This window comes from Tasmannia lanceolata, unplaced genomic scaffold, assembly GCF_043159265.1.
Source record: "Tasmannia lanceolata isolate RefF3 unplaced genomic scaffold, GAP_Taslan_0.1 ptg000007l, whole genome shotgun sequence".
Taxonomy (NCBI): domain Eukaryota; kingdom Viridiplantae; phylum Streptophyta; class Magnoliopsida; order Canellales; family Winteraceae; genus Tasmannia; species Tasmannia lanceolata.
The window spans coordinates 12,517,937-12,541,128 of NW_027518684.1; the positions used below are offsets into that span (position 1 = coordinate 12,517,937).

General features: G+C 37.2%; 1 protein-coding gene across 3 annotated transcripts in view; it reads right to left on the bottom strand.

Moving 5' to 3' along the window:
* The window catches only part of MAA3 (P-loop containing nucleoside triphosphate hydrolases superfamily protein), a 34,699-nt gene extending 13,198 nt beyond the window's left edge, over positions 1-21,501 (bottom strand). The window contains exons 1-14 of one of the 3 annotated variants that reach the window (XM_077385264.1): positions 21,244-21,501; positions 21,031-21,169; positions 20,723-20,859; positions 19,636-19,851; positions 16,513-16,710; positions 16,395-16,430; positions 10,220-10,305; positions 10,006-10,056; positions 7,986-8,097; positions 6,891-6,996; positions 3,087-3,184; positions 2,878-2,997; positions 2,489-2,581; positions 522-575 (exon numbers count right to left, since the gene is read on the bottom strand). In XM_077385264.1, coding sequence (XP_077241379.1) covers positions 522-575; positions 2,489-2,581; positions 2,878-2,997; positions 3,087-3,184; positions 6,891-6,996; positions 7,986-8,097; positions 10,006-10,056; positions 10,220-10,305; positions 16,395-16,430; positions 16,513-16,710; positions 19,636-19,851; positions 20,723-20,859; positions 21,031-21,169; positions 21,244-21,351 — 1,554 coding nt within the window. In that variant the 5' untranslated portion in view covers positions 21,352-21,501. The remainder of the gene's footprint in view (positions 1-521; positions 576-2,488; positions 2,582-2,877; positions 2,998-3,086; positions 3,185-6,890; positions 6,997-7,985; positions 8,098-10,005; positions 10,057-10,219; positions 10,306-16,394; positions 16,431-16,512; positions 16,711-19,635; positions 19,852-20,722; positions 20,860-21,030; positions 21,170-21,243) is intronic. The other 2 variants (XM_077385266.1, XM_077385265.1) reach the window with 2 other exon arrangements.
* Positions 21,502-23,192: the final 1,691 nt, after the last annotated feature.

Genomic DNA, 23,192 nt, shown 5'->3' on the forward strand with positions numbered 1-23,192 from the left:
TGTGCTGAAACTTGACACACGAATCCGTATCCACAAATCATGATTATATATACTTTCTATTTTAGCCGTGTCCCCGTCTCTAAATGTTGGGGGTTTGCCGTGTCCGACACTCCGTGTCCGTGTCCACAAATCATAGGTTAAAAGACAGAGTTGGCAAAGAGGGGGTGAATCTTCCTCTCTAACTGTAACGTATCCAGTTGTGTTCAAAATTATCTGGTCCAAACATAAATATATTTAGTTTACACATAATGAAAATATGGAGTAATAAAAAAAATCCTTATATCTTGTTATTATGATGGATTATTCTCAGGTGCAAACATCAGAAACAATTTCGTTATGGAAAAACAAAGGGTCCCAACAATGAGTCAGTGTGAATATGCCTGACATCTAGGGAGGCACGTACGAGAGAGAATTAGTATAAACAAAATATATTAAATATGGATGACATAACACAATGTTTACAAAAATAAGGCATCCCTTTTTTATAACCTATAATGAATGAATCAGTAAAAGGAACATACAAGAAATACTTGTTTGCATCCATGTGCCAATGGGACTAGAGTCGCTGGTTCCACCTGAAATCACAAGTATCAAATGTAAACCAAAATAGTCTAAGACTATGAAACAGAATAAATGGACGGAAAATGATGTTCCAGAAAATGTGAAAGTAAACATTGTGCAGTTCTGTACTCCACTAGTAAGAGTAAATAGCCACACTACAGCGAATAAATGAAGAATTAAAAAAAAAAAAAAAAAAAAAAAAAAAAAAAACATCATATTGGGACAAATAGATGATTACCTACTGCAAAGGTATGAAAAAACTTCACACAAGCTGAATTGAAGACCACACAAGTTTCAAACCTCAAGTACCTAGAAGTACTATAGAGAAAACAACATTGAAATTCAAGAGTTTCTGAATCATTCGCACAAAATTGAGCTAAAAGGTGCATCAACTTCCGATACTGACTTTGCATAAAGTACAAATAATATTCCATCACGAGGCTCGCACTAATCATCACAATAAGCACAAAAACAAATGGAAGTAGACTTATGGCAAGTAGAGATATGACATGCATACTTTCAAACATACAAACATTTCCAACTGTACATAGGCATGCATATTTCCAATCAAAAAGCATGAAGTTTAAATATACATATATTTTAAGAATAAATTGTAAAAAGTAGAGGATGTGACGTATTCCTTGTCTAGTGAGGTGATGGCAAAACTATTCCATGCGACATAGTTGGGCATTCGATCGGCTGGTGCTGGAAAGGAAAAATTGTGCGATCCCAACAGGGAATAAGATAATATTGCCCTATCAGTAACATATATGTTTCCTATATTTATCAAACATAATTCAAGATTCTTGGATGTGAGATCCATGATTTCTTCTCTTCTTTTTTTCTTTAATATATCCTTCCTTTTTTTTTAAGATCCATATTTCTGAATCCCATACAAATCATGTTCCTATTTCTAATTTTCTATATACATATGCCACAATCTCAGATCAAAATCGTTCTTCAGACAACATGATGGAAAAATCTAAAATTGTGGCCAAAATCCAATGCAGTTATTTCACCGTATACAAAGAGGGGGCTGGCCAGAGACAATGCCTAAGCCTCCAGACTTTTATGGGCAAAGTATCATCTTGTAGCTCTACTTTGAGGAAATCACTATTGGTAATTTCCTAAAGGATCTGGATGTTTCTATATTTATTTTTCTTTCTTAAATATAAGAAGAGATTTGCTAGTCTCCCTCGCAAAAGGCATTTCGCGGATGGGCTGTTGCATGTGAGAGCAGCCACCTCGTGAATGAAGACAAAATCAGCTTAAAAGTGAGCTTGTGTGGCTGCTCTCATATGCAACAGCCCATCTGCGAAATGCCTTTTGCGATGGACACAAGCAAATCCCATATAAGAAATTGAACAAGCATAATAAAGCTTAGAGGAGCATGACGAATTAATGAAAATATAAATATAATAACAAAGAGTCAAGTGGGGTAATATGAATATTCCACACATTGCATTACTTTAAAGAGATGTCTCATTTGTTTCATATGGAATATGAATATTCCCCACACATAGCATTGCTTTAATTAAAACTAGAATAAGAATGGGCGGACTGGGTATTACTACTCATTATGTGGACTACGAGTTTCCTGGACACTGCAACCATCATATTCAGCGTTTTTTTTTTTTTTTTGAGTGGCAGATCTTTTATTAATTAAGATAAAGAGCCCGACTGAGTGGGTCGGGCTACAAAAGAACAAGAAAATAAAAGAGAATGTACAAAATGTATGGTAAATGTAGAGCTCAAGGGGAATGTGATCAAATAGCTCCAAGCTATCTCGGTTGACCCCGGCCGAGCTAGGCGATCCACCATGATATTCAGTTGTTAAAAAAAATGGAACCATTAAGGGGTTTTCATACATACTAGAACCAGTAAAATCTTTTATTAAAGAAAAATCATGAAAAATAAAGATACTTACAGCTTGAGCAGCTTCATCTATTATAACAACATCAAAGACACGGTTCATTCGAGTGAAAACAGTTGATCCACTAAAACTAAGAGTGGAGAATACCTGCCAATTTGGATAGGAATTACATCAGGGAGTTAATAAAGGCTATTGATGTTGGCACTACCACGTTTTAATAACTACACAAACTCAGCTTGTCTTTTCTCTTTTAATTGGCTTGTGAGAGCTTTTGGTAATTGTTATGAGCTTTTGACAGCTCTTCAAATAAGAAAAGACAAGATGAAGATGGTGCAATGATCAAAACATGGTTTTTTTATTATCAAAACATGGTTGTGCTGGTATCATTTCCCTTAATAAATCATGCCAAATATCATTCTTCCAACAGAAGGATATCAACATACAATGGCTGCTTCATCAAGAATTGAAGCACGGATTCGATCCCGATCCATAGCCCCTATAGCAGATGCTGGTTTGCCAGCAACAGCAGTTGAACGGTCCATGCTGGCCAATTTTTGCTCCACCTGAAAAGAGAAATCACTTTGCCTCAAATACATTCAACCAAAGACCTAGTGGAATTCAACATTGCATCTATGATTTCAAAGGTACGCACAAGGTAATCCATGGACACTGCTTGTACAGAATGGTGTGGCTTTAAACCGATTCGCACGATTTTAGGATTATATACATGCTCATTTTCATCACGAAGACCTGAACAAATAAGTTGGAATATAAGGATTACTTTTTTTTCATTTTTTTGTAAAAGGAAGATTGCTTCACAAGTTAAAAATTCAATAGCAAAAAGAACAAGCATTTAGAAAAAAGAATAAAATTACTAAGATGTTGGAAGCAAAACCTCTAGCTTCCTGAATGGGAACACATCCCATTACAAGTTGTAGCATTTCATATGCCCATTAATGTAATCAAACAACCAAAATATTTCGTATCACAGGTCTCAAATTCAAATCAAGAAACATACAATTTTGATGGCAAGTGGCAACGAATGCTCCAGGTAGGAACGTCTAATTCGAAATATTGTAAGTGTTTCTACCACTGAACATTGCATGTTTGGCAAATCTCTATAAATCTTGGCAGCTAAACTTGGTTGCTACTTGCTAATCCTGGTTACTGACATGTATTTATCAAGAATAACATCTGTTAGACCATCCAAAAAAAAAAGAATAACATCTGTTAGCAACACTCAAGTTGCCAGCTTCTTTAATTATTATAAGAAGAAATTAAGAAATATAGCTTGAAACCAATGAAAAAAGAAAAAAAGAAAAGGGTGTCAATCTCACACGCGGGTATAAGGTGTCAAACATAATAAAGACCCAAAACTGATATGCTGATATGTTAGCATATTGAAGCTGATATGTTAGCATATTGAAAACAGGACATTTTTCAAATTGAGTTTTTTCTCAAGATGTGATCAAGAAAATCACATGGGAAATTTTTTTTTTTAAATCCATAATAAAAAAAAAGAACTAAATAAAGGGAATGAAATTGATAAATCTAAATAACATGGGGGGAGCTGATATTCACACCCCTAACTTTGGTACCCGGCCTCCAAGGCTTCCTCTTTTTCCCTAATTTAAATAAAATGATTATACCGCCTTGATAATTTCTATTATTTCTATACTTCTCCCTTGCTCTCCTCTTCAATTCCTTCAGCACTCATCGCATAACCAACCCCGCCTTCCCCGTGATCCTCATCCACCACTTCATCCCTTGCTTCCATTCTTTCATCAAATAAAACTCTCCGGCTTAATAGCCATCCACATCAACTACGTAAGTAGACCTAAATGTTGATAGCCGAAAGTGAAAATTGAATGGACTCTACCAAAAAGGAGTGAAGCCAAAAGCATGTTTCCTACTCGCTTCATCAACATCCTCTTTCACTATTTTCATGAAATCCAAGATTTTGTTATTTAATTGCCTGATTTTTCTAGTGGTACCTTCTATGAGTAAACTTAGATCCCATCTGCCTAAGTTGTAAGTGTCATATGAATGCCATTCATATTTTCGTCCATGATTGTGCAAAGGTTGCTGTAGATTAATGATCAAATGAAAATTAGTGGTTAGACCAGACAACATTCAACTACTAAAATGAAAATCAGATGGATCAAAGAAAGTCACTTGGGTATGGTAAGAAAATTTAGATAAACATTAAGTCAGGAAACTCATGGCTCAAACTAAATTTGTTCAATAACTAAAGACGTGACCTGTGTAACTTAGAAGCTTATGTCATGATGACATATTACCATTTTACGTAAGATTATAAGTATAAATACAAATGCATTTTAATTAAATTCTCATCAGTGTTGAAAAATATTAAAAATGTGTTGCGGTGTTGCCTGATTAAGAATTGGATTGAATCACTCATTTACGCCCAGAGTAATAGTATCAGTAGTAAATGAGAATAGAAAATGAAAAAATATGATGCGATATATATGTGTGTGTGTGTGTGTGTGTGCGCGCGCGCGTGTTAACAGATAATACAAAAAATTATTGAGACAAAAAAATCAATATGCTAATAGAGAAATTAAAAATCAACTTGGGACTTAATAAAAATATTAACTTGCCAGAGTTTACAATTGACTGAAACTAAAACTGAAATTTTCAGTTGTCAGACCCATCTTTTAGTCTTAATTGGTAGCCGCAACAAAAGTAGCTCATTACCCACACCTCCTAATTCACCTTTATGCATCCCTCTTAATCTCTACCGAATCGTTCACTAGCCTTAGATCTCTCTTGACATATCTTTATTTCCTATATCTATCCTCTTCACCATGGTGGATCTCCCTTAATCTCTCACTAATCTTTCATCAGCCCTAAACGCCTAGTAAGTGACCAACATCAAAGGCCCCTCAACACCATCTTTTAGTATAGTACTTGCTGAAAAATAGAAGCACTGATCTCCTCTTTCAAAGTGACGTGACCCCTATTAGTAAGTTGCCCATGCACAACTGCCTCACTTCTACTATACTAATAAGGGAGTCGTGTCTGTGTGCGCGTGCGCGTGCGTGTGTTGGGTTGTGTGTGTGTGTGTGCGTGTGCGCGCGTGTGTAGTGGGGCTAAACGTAGAATCTCTTCTCAAAAAAAAATTTAAAAAAAAAAGGAAAAAAGAAAAATCTCCCACTAAATCCATATTCTCATTTTTATCAAGCCTCTTTAGTTTCATGTAAGCTTCTTACAAATTAAGAAGTGTGTGCGCCCATCATGGAATTAAGCTTCTTACAAATCGGACTTGGATAAAGTCATAGTGGAAGGGGACTCTCTTAATGTTATTAGATGGCTTAGTGGTTCCCATCCTTATCCGTGGAAATGCGCTGCCTTTTTGAAGAGATTTCAGATTGGATGGGGGGAACATTATCTGGCTTTCGTTCATGTAAAGAGGTTGGCAAACGGTGCAGCTGATAGGTTAGCTAGGGAAGGCATTTCAAAAGAGATCTGAGTTATTTGATTTTCTGCCCCCTTGATCCTTTTCGCTTTTCTCTTAATCCTTTGAGGTTTTCTTCTGTATTTTTGTGTTTGTCTCTTTTCCTGGCTGTAATGACCATCTCGATCTTCTTTGGTTCTCAATAAAATCTTTTACCATTCAAAAAAAAAAAAGCAAGCCTCTTTAGTTCCTTTTTATTTTCTTTTCTTTTTTTTGAATGGTAAAGGTATCATTAAATGAAAGGGACCGAGATGGTCAATCCAAAGCAATAAAAAGGAAAACATAAGGAGGAACCATAAAAGGAAACCCATAAAAGAAGGAAAATACAAACATCAAGGAGGGAGAAAATCATAAAGATTCAAGTCCTCTTTTGATACCCCTTCCCTTGCTAACCTATAGGCAACATCATTAGCCGACCTCCTCACATGACAGAAATAGGGGTAGGGGGGTGGTAAATTCACCCACCCGATCTTGAATTTCCTCAAAGAATTTAGCAAACCTCCACGGATAGGGGTGGGTACAGCTAAGCCATCTGATAACATTAAGAGAGTCCCCTACCACTATCAAGTGTGTGCTGCCTATCTTTAGATCCTTTTTTCTCTAAACAAGGAAGTCTTTTTGTCACCTATTTGATACCTCATCTATATATGGGTCCCCACTGTAAAGTTTTCCAACTCAATGGTGACTTTTAATAACTCGGTGTAAAATTATGACATTTTTTACATGAACTCAGAGCCACTTGATTTACTATAATCAAACAATTATACAAGTCAACTGATGAAAGCACTCTACAAAAATCACTGGGAAACATATCTCAATTTTTCAAAAGATAAGGTTGATTTAGGAAACTGTCTAGTAATTCTACCAGTTCCTTTCTATCAAGATCAAACTCCACCAATCAAATCGAAACCATAAATCCTAGCAAACTGAAAGAAAATTGATATGTAGAACCCGGTGCATATTAGAGAAAGTTCCAACCTGTGTTTAGAAGGCGTAACACAATCTCGTCCAGTGCAGAGTTGGATGGAGCACAAACCAGTACATGTACACGATATTTGCGATTGGAGTTGACAACCTCAGGTTTCTATGCAAGAAAGAGTAAATGAAGAGAAATGAGGGTGGCATAGCACCACCATAAGAAGCAAAAGAGAAAGGTAAAACCTCATCTTAGCACCTACGCTTGCCAATTATTGGTTTTATCAACCAAGCTTCTAAAAATTCAATTCACCACCTTAAATTGAACTCAATTTTCAAAAATGTGTCACCATTTTTTGTTGTATTTTTTGGTTAATTCATTTCATCACCTTAAAGTGCTCTCAATTTTCAGAACTGTGTCACCATTTTTTGTTGTATTATTTCTACCCAAAATGCACATAACCTTATTGCAACTATACTAAAATGTAAAAACTGACACTAAATTTTTCCTCCTAGAATGCCATACTTATGGCATCCTTAAAGCTCTCTCATGTAAATATAAATGTTGATTTCTCACGCTCTTTCAAAACATGGACTATGTAATGATAAGCAATGTGCCTATCACTGTTGAAATGAAAACGGGAAGTATAAAAATGCCATAGCAGCCAAAGGCCTTTGACACTATAATGGGCATCCTACCGGAAAAGACGCATTATAACAGCCATCTCACACACGCACGCACGCGCTCGCACACACATATTTGAGATGGCAGCCATTATAAAAAAAATTTATGAACAATGTTACATTTTTTTCCCATCGATGCAATGCCCACCCTACATGTGACATGGATGGTGGAGAAGGTAACTCGTCTGATGGCTTGCCGCACAGATGGCCGAAAAAAGGTGGTAATCTGACAATCCAAACTGCTTGATTACTATGATACTGGTGAATGAATATTGAACATTGCTCAATTTTTTATTCTATATAAACTGTCTATAGTATCTCATAGGAACGAGTAAGCACATTTTCGGAAGAAACAGTGCTGCCATGAAGGTGGTTCCGATCAGAAATTTCAAGAGCAGTTTAAGGTGGCAAAGGTGAATTTTGAAACTAGGGTGGCAAAAGTGAAGTTTCCCAATGGAGATTACATGAACTTACCAACTCATTCCCAGTGGTTGGAAAAAAGCCGTCATCACCATCAATGGGCATAATAAGGTCTCTAGGATTAGTACCATTCAACCAAGGAGATGCTGTTCCCCAGTGACAATATCTGCAAATCCTCAAAAGAAACAGCTCAAAACCCTTCTTTTTTTGTAAAAAAAAAAACAACAACAAATTGAATGCTTGAAGGGGGGGGACAGCTCAAAACCTAGTCACATAATTTAATTGTTGATACGACAAAGTTTACAACCTTAGTTGACAAAAACATGGCATCTCAATAGCAAAACTTTCTGCTAGGAAAGAAGTGCTTAGTGACATTGAAAAAGCATCAAAATAGTCTGTGTGCACGTGGAGGGGGTGTTATATTTTGCCTACATATTCTTGGTTGTTCACACCCTAATAAACACAAGATGTGAATGCATAAAAAAATTGACAAGAGCCAAGAATATATTCATAAATGCATCTAAATATCCACTAAAACTCACATCAACGTACGCACATACATTTGTCTACTCATATACTTATAGGGATTTCATGCTAAGTTAGATGAACACTTCAATTAAAATGTCAAGACCTGAACCCATGACATAATGAATGACTTTCTCACTGGAAGTAAAATGTCTTTATCGGGTCTCTCTCTCTCTCTCTAGTTAGAGATGAACACTTCAAATAAAATGTCAAGACCTGAACCCATGACAAAATGAATGACTTTCTCACTGGAAGTAAAATGTCTCTCTCTCTCTCTCTCTCTCTCTCTCTCTCTCTCTCTCTCTCTCTCTCTCTCTCTCTCTCTCTCTCTCTCTCTCCTATAAGGTTTGAAGAATAATCCTTCAAGTTGTCCGTCATAGCAGAAAAGAATCGGCTTAGGCCCTTACCCCGTGCTGCTACAAAAGAATTGGCTTCGGCTTTAAACAGCAGCAACTGAACATCATGAAAATATAGCTCCGCTTCTCTCTTGCAATGGGACAATGAATAGGCAGATGGTTTAAAGGTTCTTCGGCAACCGCACATATACTGGATATGTTATGAATTCTTTGATTCTTATTGTTGAGACGATCTATGGTGAAGATTTTATCAGGCCCTGCTGTGCAACAAAATGACAAGACTCTATGTGGGGCAAAAGAAGTGGACCACAAAACCTCGGTCCCATCAGGTTTTCTCCCCACAGGGGTGAGATACTTAGGGGCCGTTTGGATACGCAGATTTTAAAATCCGGGATTTCTTCAAATTGTAGCTAAGAGACAAGAGAAGAAGCTGACCAGCCGTCGTTTTTGACTCGTTTTTTACTTCTCGCCCTTCTTTCCGTCAGCAAGAGAGTAGCAGATCCTCCCATATTTCCAGGTTTTAGAAATCTCAGGATGCGGGAAAGATTTTTAAAACCTGAATTTCTCACTTAAAATCCAAGAAACGCTGCCAGGACAGCGGCAGCAGCTTGATCATGAACCCTCTTTTACACTGTTTTCAAACTAAAAACCTGGATCCTAAAATCTGCGTATCCAAACGGCCCCTTAGACTGTTCACAAATCTTACTTTATTGCTTCTAACACTTCTTACCATTCAATTAACATGTACTAACAAACCGTCACTACTTAGTGCAAAGATTTTTGGCTCTTAGCTACAATGTCACCTTCATTTTAAAGAATGTAGTAGTTGTCAAATCAATCAAGTACTTATAAATAACAATCATTTTCATTCATTTTACACATACACCTAATTAATTGAAAAAAAAAAAAAATTAATCAAAAAATTTTCAAATTTCTCATTTTTACTTCTGAGGTGTTACAAGTTTAGAGTTTTATCAAAAAGATAATTGAAGAACGAAATGGGATGATATGAATTATAGTCCAACCTAGTTTCTACAGCATTTTTATTCCTTAAATAAATGTGGTTGAAATTTTTTGAACAAAAAAACTTGAACAATCATTATTGAGAAGATCGTGTTATTCTAGAAAAAAAAACTGTTTAAAGCAACAAACAACTACATAACAAAGAAATGAATGAACAATTCAAGACATACTTGTCTTGTATAGGTAATTCGGGCCTACGTGTTAGAGCAAACAATCCTCCCCTGCACGAGAAGAAAATCAATAGCATTTTATGAAAATGAACTATAACAAAAATTGTACTCTCAACTTCTACGTTTAAGTCAAATAAAAATTACATAAATTTCATTAGATAGTGTGAATTTTTGTTAATCAACAAATGTACAAATAAACTAGAAAAGGAATTACTTAGATTGCACTCTTGCTGGAACTGCATGTAGAATGGCACTAAGGAGTCCAAGAATAGTCTGTGTTTTTCCTGTTCCTGGAGGACCCTATAAGAAAGCTTATGGTAAGATTTCAAGTGTAATGTAGATACTGAAGCACAGGAACACAGTAACATAAAGATCAGTATCCCACTAATATCGACTAAATTTTTTTGCAAGAAAACTTCATGATTAAACATAAAATGAGAGTTTCCAAAAGGAATTGACAGTATAATACTAGTCTACTAGATGTCCCAAAGTTGTTTTGCATTCAACAAGAATAAAACAACTAAAATGTGCGTTAAAGATTGTACAACTATGTAAGAAGAAACTTACACAAATGTGTAGGAACCATAAGATATTAAGTCTGACCCATGCTGAAACCATGCGTGGCTTGATGAATATTACAAACTTATTCATGATTAAAATCACTTGTATATTCTTCACAAAATTGGGATCACAGCTCAAATGAAGGAGGGTGATTTAAATAGAGCCTCAACAAAGCAAACCAGAAAAATATTGAGTTGCTCTAAAAGAATGTAACCTAAAAAATTGCAGCAATGCACAGAGTGAGTCCTATGGCCCTATGGGTAAGGGATGTCATATGGCACATTTACACGTGCACATGGAGAGGCAACTTCATGCACCGCCAGCACCTGACACTAATGCCATGTACACACGCTTAGGATTGTTGCTGTAGGGTTAGCCTTAGCAGTATGTCTTTCATTATTAAGTCCAGCAGTACCAACATGCAAACGTCGTTAAAATGTCGTGGCAGGACTACTTCTTGTTCATCAAGGACGAGATCAGTCAGCAGATGCACCGTGCCCATAAGCTGCCTTACAACTCTATGTGGTATTGACATAGAATTGGGGTACTGCATTCCTTCATTACATTGTAGTTTCTGTTGGGGTCTCAGATGCTTCTGAGGCAGAGGTTTGAGGAGCTTACCAGGCATTAAAAGTCTTGATAGAGTTTCCTTGGATCGGGTGATTGTGGAGGGAGACTCCCTCAATGTCATCCGTTGGCTTCGAGGTTCTCTAGTCCCCCCCTGGAGATTTGCGCAACTCTTTGATGAGATACAGGATATTGTGGGAGATTCTTCGATTGCTTTCATCCATATCCGTAGGTCCGCCAATTCAGTGGCGGATAGGTTAGCGAGGGAGAGAGTTCTTAAGTCGGTCTCGAGATATTCAACTATGTTCCCCTTGAGTCTTTTCTCTTCTTGCACCACTCAAAAAATAAAAAAATAATAACATAGGACAGCCTCCAAATAGGATTCTTGGAGGGATATAGGTTGACCTTTGATGGTAATAGGGTGTGGAGAGAGTAAAAAGAAATGTCATTAATGACTATGGATTGGCAATGGGTAGAAAGAATGATAATGGATCAGCAAATTACCTGAAGTAAAATATTTAGCATTGTTATAGGCAAGGTTGCCAGAATCGAAAGTGGGAATCGAAACTGGAATTGAAAGCGGGAATCGAAGGCTCCCAGGGAAGAATCCTGCTCAAGGTTGCCAGAGCGGGAATCGAAGGCTCCCAGGGAAGAATCATGCTTCCTTGGTTATAGGTTTAGGCAAGGTTTCAGGCTGTAACAAGGCTGGGCAGGGACTGTAGTGTCAAGGTACCATTGCATGGAATAACTATTATTTAATAAAGACTGCCTGTAGAATTGGAAATTGACAGGGAAAAGGTTTCTGATGGACTTGGAGTTTTAGCAGTTCTGAAAAATAACTTCAAGCCCGTCGAGTTATAAGCAGCAGTTGTGCAAAGGGTTGATGGGGTTATCGAGGAAGCTGGCAAGGGATGTGGATTGAGCAAAGTCTGCTCAGATGTTCAATGTTGTTAACCCATTATGAGTGGGTTTTTTTCTCTTATGTGATGATTTTTTTAGTGTGTATTTATACTTATTCTAGCACTTCTAGAAGTTTCTTAAACGCCAACCATCTGCATATGTTTCTAGATGTTTCCATGAATTTACAGGATTTACATAGAAAATTCCATCCGAAACCGACAAGTTTCCATTCCTGTCACGACCAAAACTGAAACCTAAAACCTTGCTTCTAACAAGTTCAACCTTAATATGTGGGCCATACATGACAAACAAATAAAACTCTAACTAAAAACAAAACACTAATATCTGGGTGAATAATGAGAATAGTGTCTTCAAATTCAATAACAAACCTCACTGAAACAACCTATTAACCCTCTCAATTACATTGAAAATGAAAAACACATTATGACAATTATACGCCTACAAAAATAAGAAAACCCTAAGACACTTGTAATGGGCCCCATTATCGTAAATACAGTCCCCTCCCTAATTTCCATGAGGGTTGGTCCTCATCAGTCACCTCCAAGTTTTCAACCTTCTCTTTACTAGAAGAATTGCATACAATGCATAGCTTTGCATTGTTCCACTCAATGTTCCAAATGCGGATGTGGACCATGCAGTCAAAGAAAATGCTAGTTGACTCAGCGTGGCACAGTCGAGTAGTTGGTTGATGCGACCAAGTACTCATTTGATGGGCTCATAACATGCAGACTCCGGCAAAAACTCGGCCAACGTAAACGGGAGTCGACACGGGCGAGTTGACGATTGATGTGCAAAGTTTTGAAATAGTGGTTCAGAGAACGAATTTATCTAGATTTTAGAGCGCTAATAAACCGCTATCCATATGTGTTATTGCCCGAGTGCCTGAGAATCAGAAGACTCTAGGCGCAATTACCTAGGCAATCACCCCAAAAACAACAAAGAAAAAAAAATAAAAACTAAGTGTCTATGTGCATCACTCATTTCAATTTTTCTAACTATTTTACATAGATAACCATATATTAGTGCATATTAAAATGAAAGAAAACTATGTTAATCTAGCATTAATAACAAGGAAATTCTTGTATGAATTCCCCTATAGAAAAATAACTCATTTCAATTTTTTTACCTATTTTACGTCGATAACCATATGTTTGTGCATATTAAAATGAAAGAAAACTATGTTAATCATCAAATCCAATTAAATAGGATGCAGAGTTTACGACGCTAGTGACTAACCTTTCAATTCTTTGCTAGGAGAAGCTCCACGCCATTCTAGAAAAGTGCTCCTTTCTTTGAGACAATGTGGTGCTTTGGGGGTATATTGTCGGAGTTGATGGGTTATCCAGGGAAGGTGAAAGCTATCACTGAATGGCTGGCACCTCAAACTAGGGAAAGGGGGGGGGCGGGGGGGGTGGTGGAGGATGTTAGTAGTGTCTATGGCCTAGTGTCTTTCTTCAGAAGATTCATTCGTAATTTCAGTGCTATCATGACCCGTATTGCCGAGTGCTTGAAAGGGACTACTTTTGTGTGGTTTAACACTGAGGATAAGGAATTTCACTTGGTGGAGCAAATAATGATTGAAGCACCTGTGTTGTTGTTATTGGACTTTGTGAAACTCTTTATGGTGGAGTGGGATGCATCCCATGTTGGGATAGGGCTTGTTCTCAACCAAGATGAAAACATGTGGCCTTCTTTAGCAAGAAGTTGATGGATATTAACAAGCATTATTCCATTTATAAAATGGAGTTATATGCATTGGTGCACGTGTTACAGCATTGTAAAAATTATTTAGTGCACAGGGATTTGTCGCCTACTCAGACCACAAAGCATGTAAGTACTTGGGCTCACAAAAGAAACTCGGTCATATGCATGCTAAATGGAGCACTTATCTTCAAGAGTTCACATTCTTATAAAAGTAAAAGTCTGGGGAATCAAATAGCGCGGTTGATGCACTTAGTAGGAGCTCTTTATTATTGACTACCAGAAGGGTCCTTATCTGACCAGGTCATTAGAGAACTACGTCGAGATGGACTTGGGGGTATTTTTGGAAAGGATCAGAGTGTGGCTATGGTGGTTGAATGTTAATTTTCGCAAACGATGCATCGGGACGTTGAAAGATTAATGAATAGGTCAGGTCAATTTGCAAAGGACAATCGCAAAATACAGGTTTGTACCCTCCTTTGCCAATACTTACTTCACCATGGATCCGTCTTAGCAGGGATATTGTTTTTGCTCTAAGGCATGATTTGATATTTAGTAGTTGATCATTTCTCAAAGATGGCCCACTTTATTCCACGCTCAAAGACAACTGAAGCGTCGCACATAGCCGAGCTACTCTTCAACTAAGTAGCCCGTCTTCATGGTGTTCCTCTCACTATTGTTGTAGATCAAGATTTAAGTTCATGGGATATTTTGGCCGTATTCTATGGAAAATTTTGGGTACTCAATTGAAGTATTCCGAGCCCACGTCATCCAAAATAAATGGGCACACGTGAGTCGTCAAAGAATCCTTGGTTATATATTGTGATGCATTGTTGAGGACTGTGAAAAGTTGGAATTCGAGTTGTGTTTGCCTATAATGCCTCCGTTAATCACACTATCAAGAAGACTTCGTTGAAAGTAACTTATGGCCATAAATAGCAGCATGTTCTTGATCTTGTCCCGTTGCCTCAAGATGCATGAGTGAGTATTGATCATGTTAAACGCATTCAAGAGGATGTGCAGTCACTAAATCCTGCAATTACCACTATCTAGAGACTAGAATAAGCAAATCGGCATTGTTGATTCAAAGAATTCAGCGAAGGTGAATCAACGTTTGGTACACGTAAGAAAGAAACGACATTCTAAAGGAACCTATCACAAATAGAAGGCTAGAAAGATTTGTCCGTGCAAGGTTTTTAAGAGAATAGCTGTAATGCTCAGGCGGTGAGTTACCTAACGATTTCTAGGTCAGTCATACATTCAATGTAGGTGATTTGTACCATAGTTTTAAAACTCCCCCGCATCATCGTGGATTCCCCCGAGTCGAGGCCACCTTCCACGTTTTGCTATACAGAGTCAATAAAAACTCCTTTGAATCCCCCAAATAATAACCGTGTCAGCCGAGTACTTGACCAGGTTGTGACGAGTCGACTAGGATTTTCTTCGGCCGCGTCCAGTGCTGCATCCGCGTTTTTACACACTGATTGGTATGATTATCATGGGTTTGATGAAACTGGTGATCAGCTCACGTGTAGTGATTTTGTGAAGCAATTGCCTAAGAAGCCAGCAGAAGTAATTGATGAAATTTTGGACATGAAAGAAGTTTGTTTCCATCAAGGTAATCAGTATCGACAATTCCATATCATGTGGCTTGGACGACCGCTGAGTGAAAGCATGTGGATTTCGGAAGATGGTTTAAAGCAGTTGGATGGATCCATTCATAAACGAGCAACATTTGCAGGTTCTCTTGTTGGAGCCAAGTTCTCTTCAGCTTGGGGGAGTTGATGCAGAATAATTATTATTACCTTGGGGAAGTAGTGCTAGCAGTCCTTTTCTTTTTATTTTCGAATTTCGATTTTAGAATCTTTGCAACTTAAAAAATGGTGGAGAGTGGAGACCATCAACTTAACTGATGACTTCAATAAATTAAGTAATAAGGACTATCAACATGAGTTATTTTTCTCAATGGTTGTAATTTCTTTGGCTGTAAAATAGATGATTGTGGAGATTATAGAAAACAAAGAGGAGGTTCACTCTCTTAAACTAGTTGTACAACCAATTAGCACCCTCCTTGGTGCTTTTTGATCTCTCTCTTGCTCTCTTCTTCGGAGTTTCTTCGGTTTATCTCATAGATCAGATCTATTCAGATATGTTCCATTTACTTTTGCTGCATCATCATCATAATGTCATTTGTAGTTGTTTAAATACAACTAAATTGAAAGCAAGCAGCCTTAAGAGAATTAAACTGGATTAGATTACTAATTAGGCTTTGGATTTAGATTCTTTTGCCTATATTTGATACATTAGATTGCTCGTAATGCTGTATCTACATTTTACTTGGCAACTCAGTTCTCATTTGCATTTGGGTTATCTTCGCAATTATGTTCTGATTATGATATGGCCCGAGAAGGGTCTCCAGTAATACTAAGATGACTTTGATTAGTTTTACTAACAACTCTCTCCCTTGCAACTCAATACTTCCATCCAATTCATCCTATGTATAGTATTCACTCAAAAGGAGTAGCTCAAGGTGTGCTTTTATAACTAATATAAAAATATACTAAGAATAAGAAGCTAGAGGTGCACCCAGAAAGTTCATATAAATTTATAGGAGCACTGAAAGAAGGCAGCAACCAAACCTGTATAAGGACAAAAGTTTTACGTGAAAGACCCGCCTGCAACAAAAGATAATAAGGAAACAATTATGTACATTACAAAATATGAAACAGTTATGTAGTTATTCTGAGTGCAACTCACATGTATGGCTGCCAATTGAGATGGGTTGTGATTACTAGTAAGAAACTCCATGAGGGGTCTAGGAACGTTCCAGGCTTGGTGTACAGAAGTGTCATCTGCTGATTTTTCAGTGGCCGATAGTATCAAATCCTTGAAAGGTAGAGTACTGATAGATTGCAGAGCCACATATTCACGCATGATAGTTGATAAACTGCCAATCTGTACATTGTATTTCATTTCAATTAAGGATCTGATCAGAAAAAATCATGTAATGATCAAATTCAAGCATAAAAAACTCAAAATAAGTTGTCAACCACCTCCAAAAGTGGCACAACAATGAATGATTAAAAATCTGTTTCCTAATTTTTCTTTCATAAGATCAATAGTAACCTCTTTAAGTTTCCCCAAATGTGTCAGATGGACTTATCAAGAGAGGACAGTTTTAATATTTCAGCATTCTTCATGTGATTATTCCCCTATGGAAATTGTATAAGCCTAGGGGCTTTTATGAAATATTCATACAATTGATGGAGTGACTTGGTTGTGCAGCATTAATTCGGGATTTATGCACTCCTAATCAAAACAGTGTCACCTCTTCCGCCAAACTCTCAAAAGAAAACTCTCCTTGCAATACTATTCATCATGGTATCATAGCCAATCTACTGCAGTCTGAAGCCTAAGCTTTCTTGATTGTTCATGAAGAATACAATTTTTTCAATATTTTCTACCTCTGCTTTGACACAATTTCTTTTCAGTGATTTAAAGGTGTACGCACTCGTTAGGTTTATGTAAAACTGGATAAATATTTTGATGATAAGGAAAAAAGAATCAAAATGTATGAGATTGTGTTCATTCAATTCAAGAATCAGGGTACAATGACAGACATACACACACAGATATATATATATATATCACACACACACACACACACATAGAGAGAGAGAGAGAAGAGTTCCTACTCCCCGGAGTAGATAACTTATCTAATTTGTGGGCTTAAAATACAGTGGGGGCCAAATTGTTTGGGTGATCCAAAGCATTCATTTGATGGGCCTCACATAGATCGGGTGTGCCCAAAAATTCAGCTCCATAGGATCATCCCAACCCTTCGATTTGTGGAGGCAAAAATGGACGGGTATAAAACTTCACAAATCTGTCCATTTTTTGCCTCCACAAATCGAAGGGTTAGGATGATCCTATGGCACTGATTTTTTGGGCACACCCTATGTATGTGAGGGCCATCAAATGAATGCTTTGGATCACCCAAACAATGTGGCCCCACTGTATTTTAAGCCCGCTGATAGATAAGTTATCAATTCTGGGGTGTAGGAACTCTTTTCTCATATATATATATATATATATATACACACACACTAGCGAAAAAAACCCCGTGCGATGCACGGGCCGACAAAGAACTGTACGGACCACATCATAGGTTGATCCAAACCGTCCATGTGATGGAACACAACATAAATAGGTTGTGCCCCAAAAATCATTTCTATAGGCTGATCCTAGCCCTCCAATCTATAGAGGTTTCCATAATATGTTGTTCCTCTTAAATCAGATGGTTAAGATCACCCTATAGATTTTTATTAAAAAAGCATAAATGAGGGGGTAAGATTGAAATTATGTGGCTTTATAGGTTGATCCAAACCGTCCATGTGATGGAACACAACATCAATCGGTTGTGCCCGAAAAATCATTTCCATAGGTTGATCGTAGCCCTCCAATCGATATAGGCTAATCCTAGCCCTCCAATCGTAGAGGTTTCCATAATTGTTGTTCCTCTTTAGGTGTCCGAAATCCGTCAATATTTTGCAAGTGTCCTGCATGAGTAATAGAAGTAGTTCTTCCGTCATTGTCATATGTCTTTACCTCTTCTTGGTAGTTTTTCCCCGTAATTGTCATAGACAGGTACCTGTGTTGGTACTTTTTGTATGTAGATTACGATTTTACCCCCAAATAATTTCTCGTAGAGTTAGATGTCAGCAAAGGGGTTAATGGTAAAAGAGTAATGATGATGGTAAAAGAGTAATGATGACTGCTATATTTCGGGTGAATTAAATGTCTATTTTACCCTCATAGATAGTTTGTACAGATATGTGGGGAGGGCAAAAAAGGGTAAAAATCATGCACACTAACATGTTAAATGGACAATAATTCTCCAATTTCTCTTCTGCTATATATATATATATATATATATATATATATATATATGAGAAACTAAAGTATGTGCAGCTGCACAGATAAGCTTATCTGTGCATGGCTCACAAACCATGGGGGGGCACATTTTTTGGGGGATCCAAAGCATTCATTTGGAAGGCCCTTCCATGAATAGGGTGTGTACCAAAAATCAGACCTATAGGATCATCCTAACCCTGCCATTTGTGGAGGGAAAAAATGGGCAGAAACAGTGTCTGTCCGTTTTCCCCTCCACCTTTGATTGGGTTAGGATGATCCTATAGGGCTGATTTTTGGTACACACCCTATCCATGGAAGGGCCTTCCAAATGAATGCTTTGGATGCCCCCAAAAATGTGGCCCCCTATGGTTTGTAAGCCATGCACAGATAACTTATCTGTGCAGCTGCACATACTTTATTTTCTCCATATATATTATTTAAATTACTAAAATACCCTTAATGAGGGTTATATTGCCATCCACGAATCAGAAAAGACATTCCCATAAATTATAAGAGGAATCAGAAAAGGAGATGGTTGCGTAAATGGATATCCTTCAAATCTGCGCACGTGTAAGAAAAATATGACTATGTAGGCATATATCATCATATATCAACACAGATCAATTTAAAAAGTTGTCTCAGTAATCGTAAATGGGTTCCCACTGTCAGGAAGTAGGTTTTTTAAAAAAAAATCAAAAAGGGATCTCCTGAAATCAAGAAACAGGTTTCAGAAAACTATAATAGGGCCGTAGAACCAGAAAACAGGCATTCAATACGAGTTGTGGACAGTAGGAAACTGAAACTACTTAAAAAACAAACTATGCAATAGGTAACTAAGATATATTATTGTATTTAGATGAAAATAAGAGGAATATCAAATCCAACATACAAATATTTCATATCAAGAAAAAAATGCATACAAGATTACCTAATTCACATCCACTATGATGTGAAGTAGAACCTTACCTTCAAAATTGACAAGACACTCTGATTTGCTGTAAGAATAGAAAGCATCCTCAACAGCCTTGGGCTGGATTCAATCTCATCTGTATTCATCTGCTTGACCTCTCCGGCTAGAAAAGTTCTAAGTCTGAGAGTAACTTGTTCAAGATCACGATTGAATTCACGATATTCCACCAAAGCAAAAGCATAGGCAGTTGGAAGTGGTGCCTCCTCTTGAATCTACAGAAAACAATGACCTGCTCAACTTGTACAGCTCAAATATCATACAAAAATTAAACCGGTCGATTTTTATTTTTTTTTATGAATGGTAAAATGGGTCGAGTATTCAATAGCACAAATAATATATCTCACATGGGAAATCTTATTTTCCTCTTCCCAGTGGTAGGCATGATCATAAAACATAACCATATTCCAAAATGAATATATCACAATTCACAATAAACGATTTGAGAAAAAGCTGAACAAGTGTAGATTAAGGATCTTATAGTGTAGATGCAGCATGAACTGGCCTAATACAAATTACCACCTGAAACGTGACAAGTGTAACCCAATTATGGGCAATTCCAGCAAAAGCTGTTTTAGTATCTAACAGGTTAAACAGAGTACTGTTGTGGGAAAGAGAAATGCAGTATTTTGGACATAAGAAAGAACATATGGCAAGAAAGAGATCCTAAGTTCATCAACTCATAAAACATCTTGATAGAAATGTCAACTTTATGTTAGATATTACTAGTCGAATATGTCCTGAAAATTATGAAGGAACAACATCAATACTCACTCCTCAGCTTTTATCATGACAGTAGCTCATGCCCTATTCCGTGGAAGGTAGCTTCTCTATTCTGTTTACCATCAATTCAGATCGATGATGCAATAATAATATACTACGATGTCTAGCTTCTCTATTCTACATACCATTAATTCAGCTCTATGATGCAATAAATGTAAACCCATCCTAAAACTTGCCAGACTATGAATGACTAAAGAAACTTTCAAATTCCAATTGTAGTATAAGCAAAACAGAAGAAAACAGGAAACTAATAGAAATCTTTCATCAAAAGACAATGTAGAATCAAAGAATTTGAAGCATTACATTATCTTTGGAGAGCAATAAAAGATCGTTCTCCGATACTTCTTTACCGAATCCGTATTGAACTCCCAACGATACCATGTGAAACCCATATGGCTCCTGCAAACAAGACTTCACACCACCCCTCTGCCACTCCATCTCTGAAACTCAAAACCCCAAAACCATTAACCCCCAAAATAAATATTAAAAAAAAAAACCCTAATCAACCAACCAATCAAATCTCAAATTCTCTCTCTCTCTCTCTCTCTCTCTCTCTCTCTCTCTCTCTCTCTCTCTCTCTCTCCTCAAAATTGAAACAAAGAAAACAATACCTTCTTCATCTCTCCCATGAACAATGAGTGCCTTTACCTCTTCGAACAAAAGGGGTTCGAAAATTCCAATATATTCAGAAACGTCTTTGAAGGTATCTTTCACTTTAGCAAATCCTTCGCTAATAACTTTCTTCTTTTGCTGTAAAGAAAGAAGGGTAAAAATAGTTGAAAAGAGGAAAAGAAAGGAAAAAGGAAATGTGGGTATTGTCTTACAGAGGAGGATTCTTTGAGGAGACGGAGATAATCCCAAGTGAGGACGATTTTCTGAAAGCGAGAGAGCTGAGAAGAAGCTATTTGGATACCGCCCTTCTCCACGCCCATCTCTCTCACTCTGTCTGTCTTTTCTCGCGTCCCTCGATACAAAATCACAGGAGCGAGGGTTTATGCTTCAGAGTTTTGAACTTTTGATTGGTTGGGGTGTTTATCTGCTCCAGGGTTTTGATTGGTTGGGGTTTAGTCATCTTAAAGTTTTGCTAGGGAATTTTGCGGCTCACTCAACTCGGCTCGTGTTCAACCCCAAAAAAATAAAAAAAAATGGGTTCGGGTTTAGGTTTTCCCCACCTGGTTTGAGTTCACGTCGGGTTCGGGTTGAGGGCTTGGGCAACCCAACCCGAGTGAAACCCAACATTTTTTATCATTTTCTATTTTGTAAGCTTAAAAATTCGGGTCAGGTTCGGGTTGGAAAAAAAGGTTCCTTGGGTCGTGTTGACTTGAGTAAATTTCCCCTGTTATGTCCCTTAGTTGCCATCAAAAAAACAAAATGTTCCTTAGTTGAGCCTATTTTCGTCCTACTGCCGTTTAATTTGCCTTACCTAATTTCATTGAGTTGGAATAGTAGCTACTAATTTCTATTTATGTGTTTTTTCCTTCATTAATATGGCTTGCAGGAACTGAAATATAGATGGACCTTTCCCCGTCTTCGTAACCAGCTTCAATTATGGACTCAGTTCGTGGCCTTTGTATTGATTGGACTCGGTTCTCACAAGTGATGAGTACAAAGGAAAACCTACAGGGGAGACAAATTATGTATAGCATCAAGATTAAGCTTTGGTGGAATGAATCAATTTCTGCACTTGATGTTGGGGCTGCGAGTAGGTGAGATGCAGATAACTGCTGCGACTCAGTCATGGCCTTTGGATTGGTTCGACTCAACTCCAACAAGTGATAAGTTGGGTCGCAGGTAGGTGAGATACAGATAACAGCTATTTCATCATGTGATTCTCATCTCCAATGTCTTTCAATCAATACTTGATGTTGCCCGTGAAGTGCCTTACATTGGATCTGACTATTGGCTGATCCATTGCTTTTGCTTGGATTGTTTATACCTTATGCTACAAAAAAGTAGAAAAATTTCTATGGGTTCTCACTATTTACGTCATAAATTTTGAATTAGTGACCATTTGTTTGCATTCAAGTTGCACCAATTTGGGGTCAAGTAACCAACTTCGAGTACCCAGTTCCAATTTCCCATCGAAAGTGAGGAATCTATGGTTCCAATTCATTACTTTCTTCCATGATTGTTTTTACTTATTTATAAAAAAAATTGGAGATTTTATATGGTGTAACCTCTTAGAGTTCCTTTTTTTTTTTTAAAAGGAACTATACAGACCACATCATAGGATGATCCAAACTGTCCATGTGACGGAACACATCGTAAATCGATTGTGCCCCAAAAAAAACATTTTCATAGGATGATCCTAGCTCTCTCATCCATACAAGTTCCCATAATATGCAGTTCCTCATAGATCGGATAGCTATGATACTTTTTGAAAATTAAGGGACAATAAAAAAAAATGGGTGATGATAAATTCTCACCCCCCTGTAGGATAATTTGCACCAAGAATTTCCACTACTATTGAATTTTGTCTGAGGGCATTGGTTATTAGTTGTTTTGTGAGAATCTATTGTAAAGGTTGTTCAGTGCTTCAATATTGTAAGAAATCTCCAGTATTTTGTTGTTGTATAAATTTAATATAGCTAGATTTTGATTCATTCCTTTTTTACAGATTATGGTTTCTTCTATTTTCCGTCACCTTTCAAATCAAGAGCAGCTGCTCATCAACAAAAAAATAAACATAAGGACAGCTGTGAATTTACAATGAGATTTATTCCACTCTAAGCTGATTATGAGTAATTAGTATCGCAAATTACTTCCTCTGTGT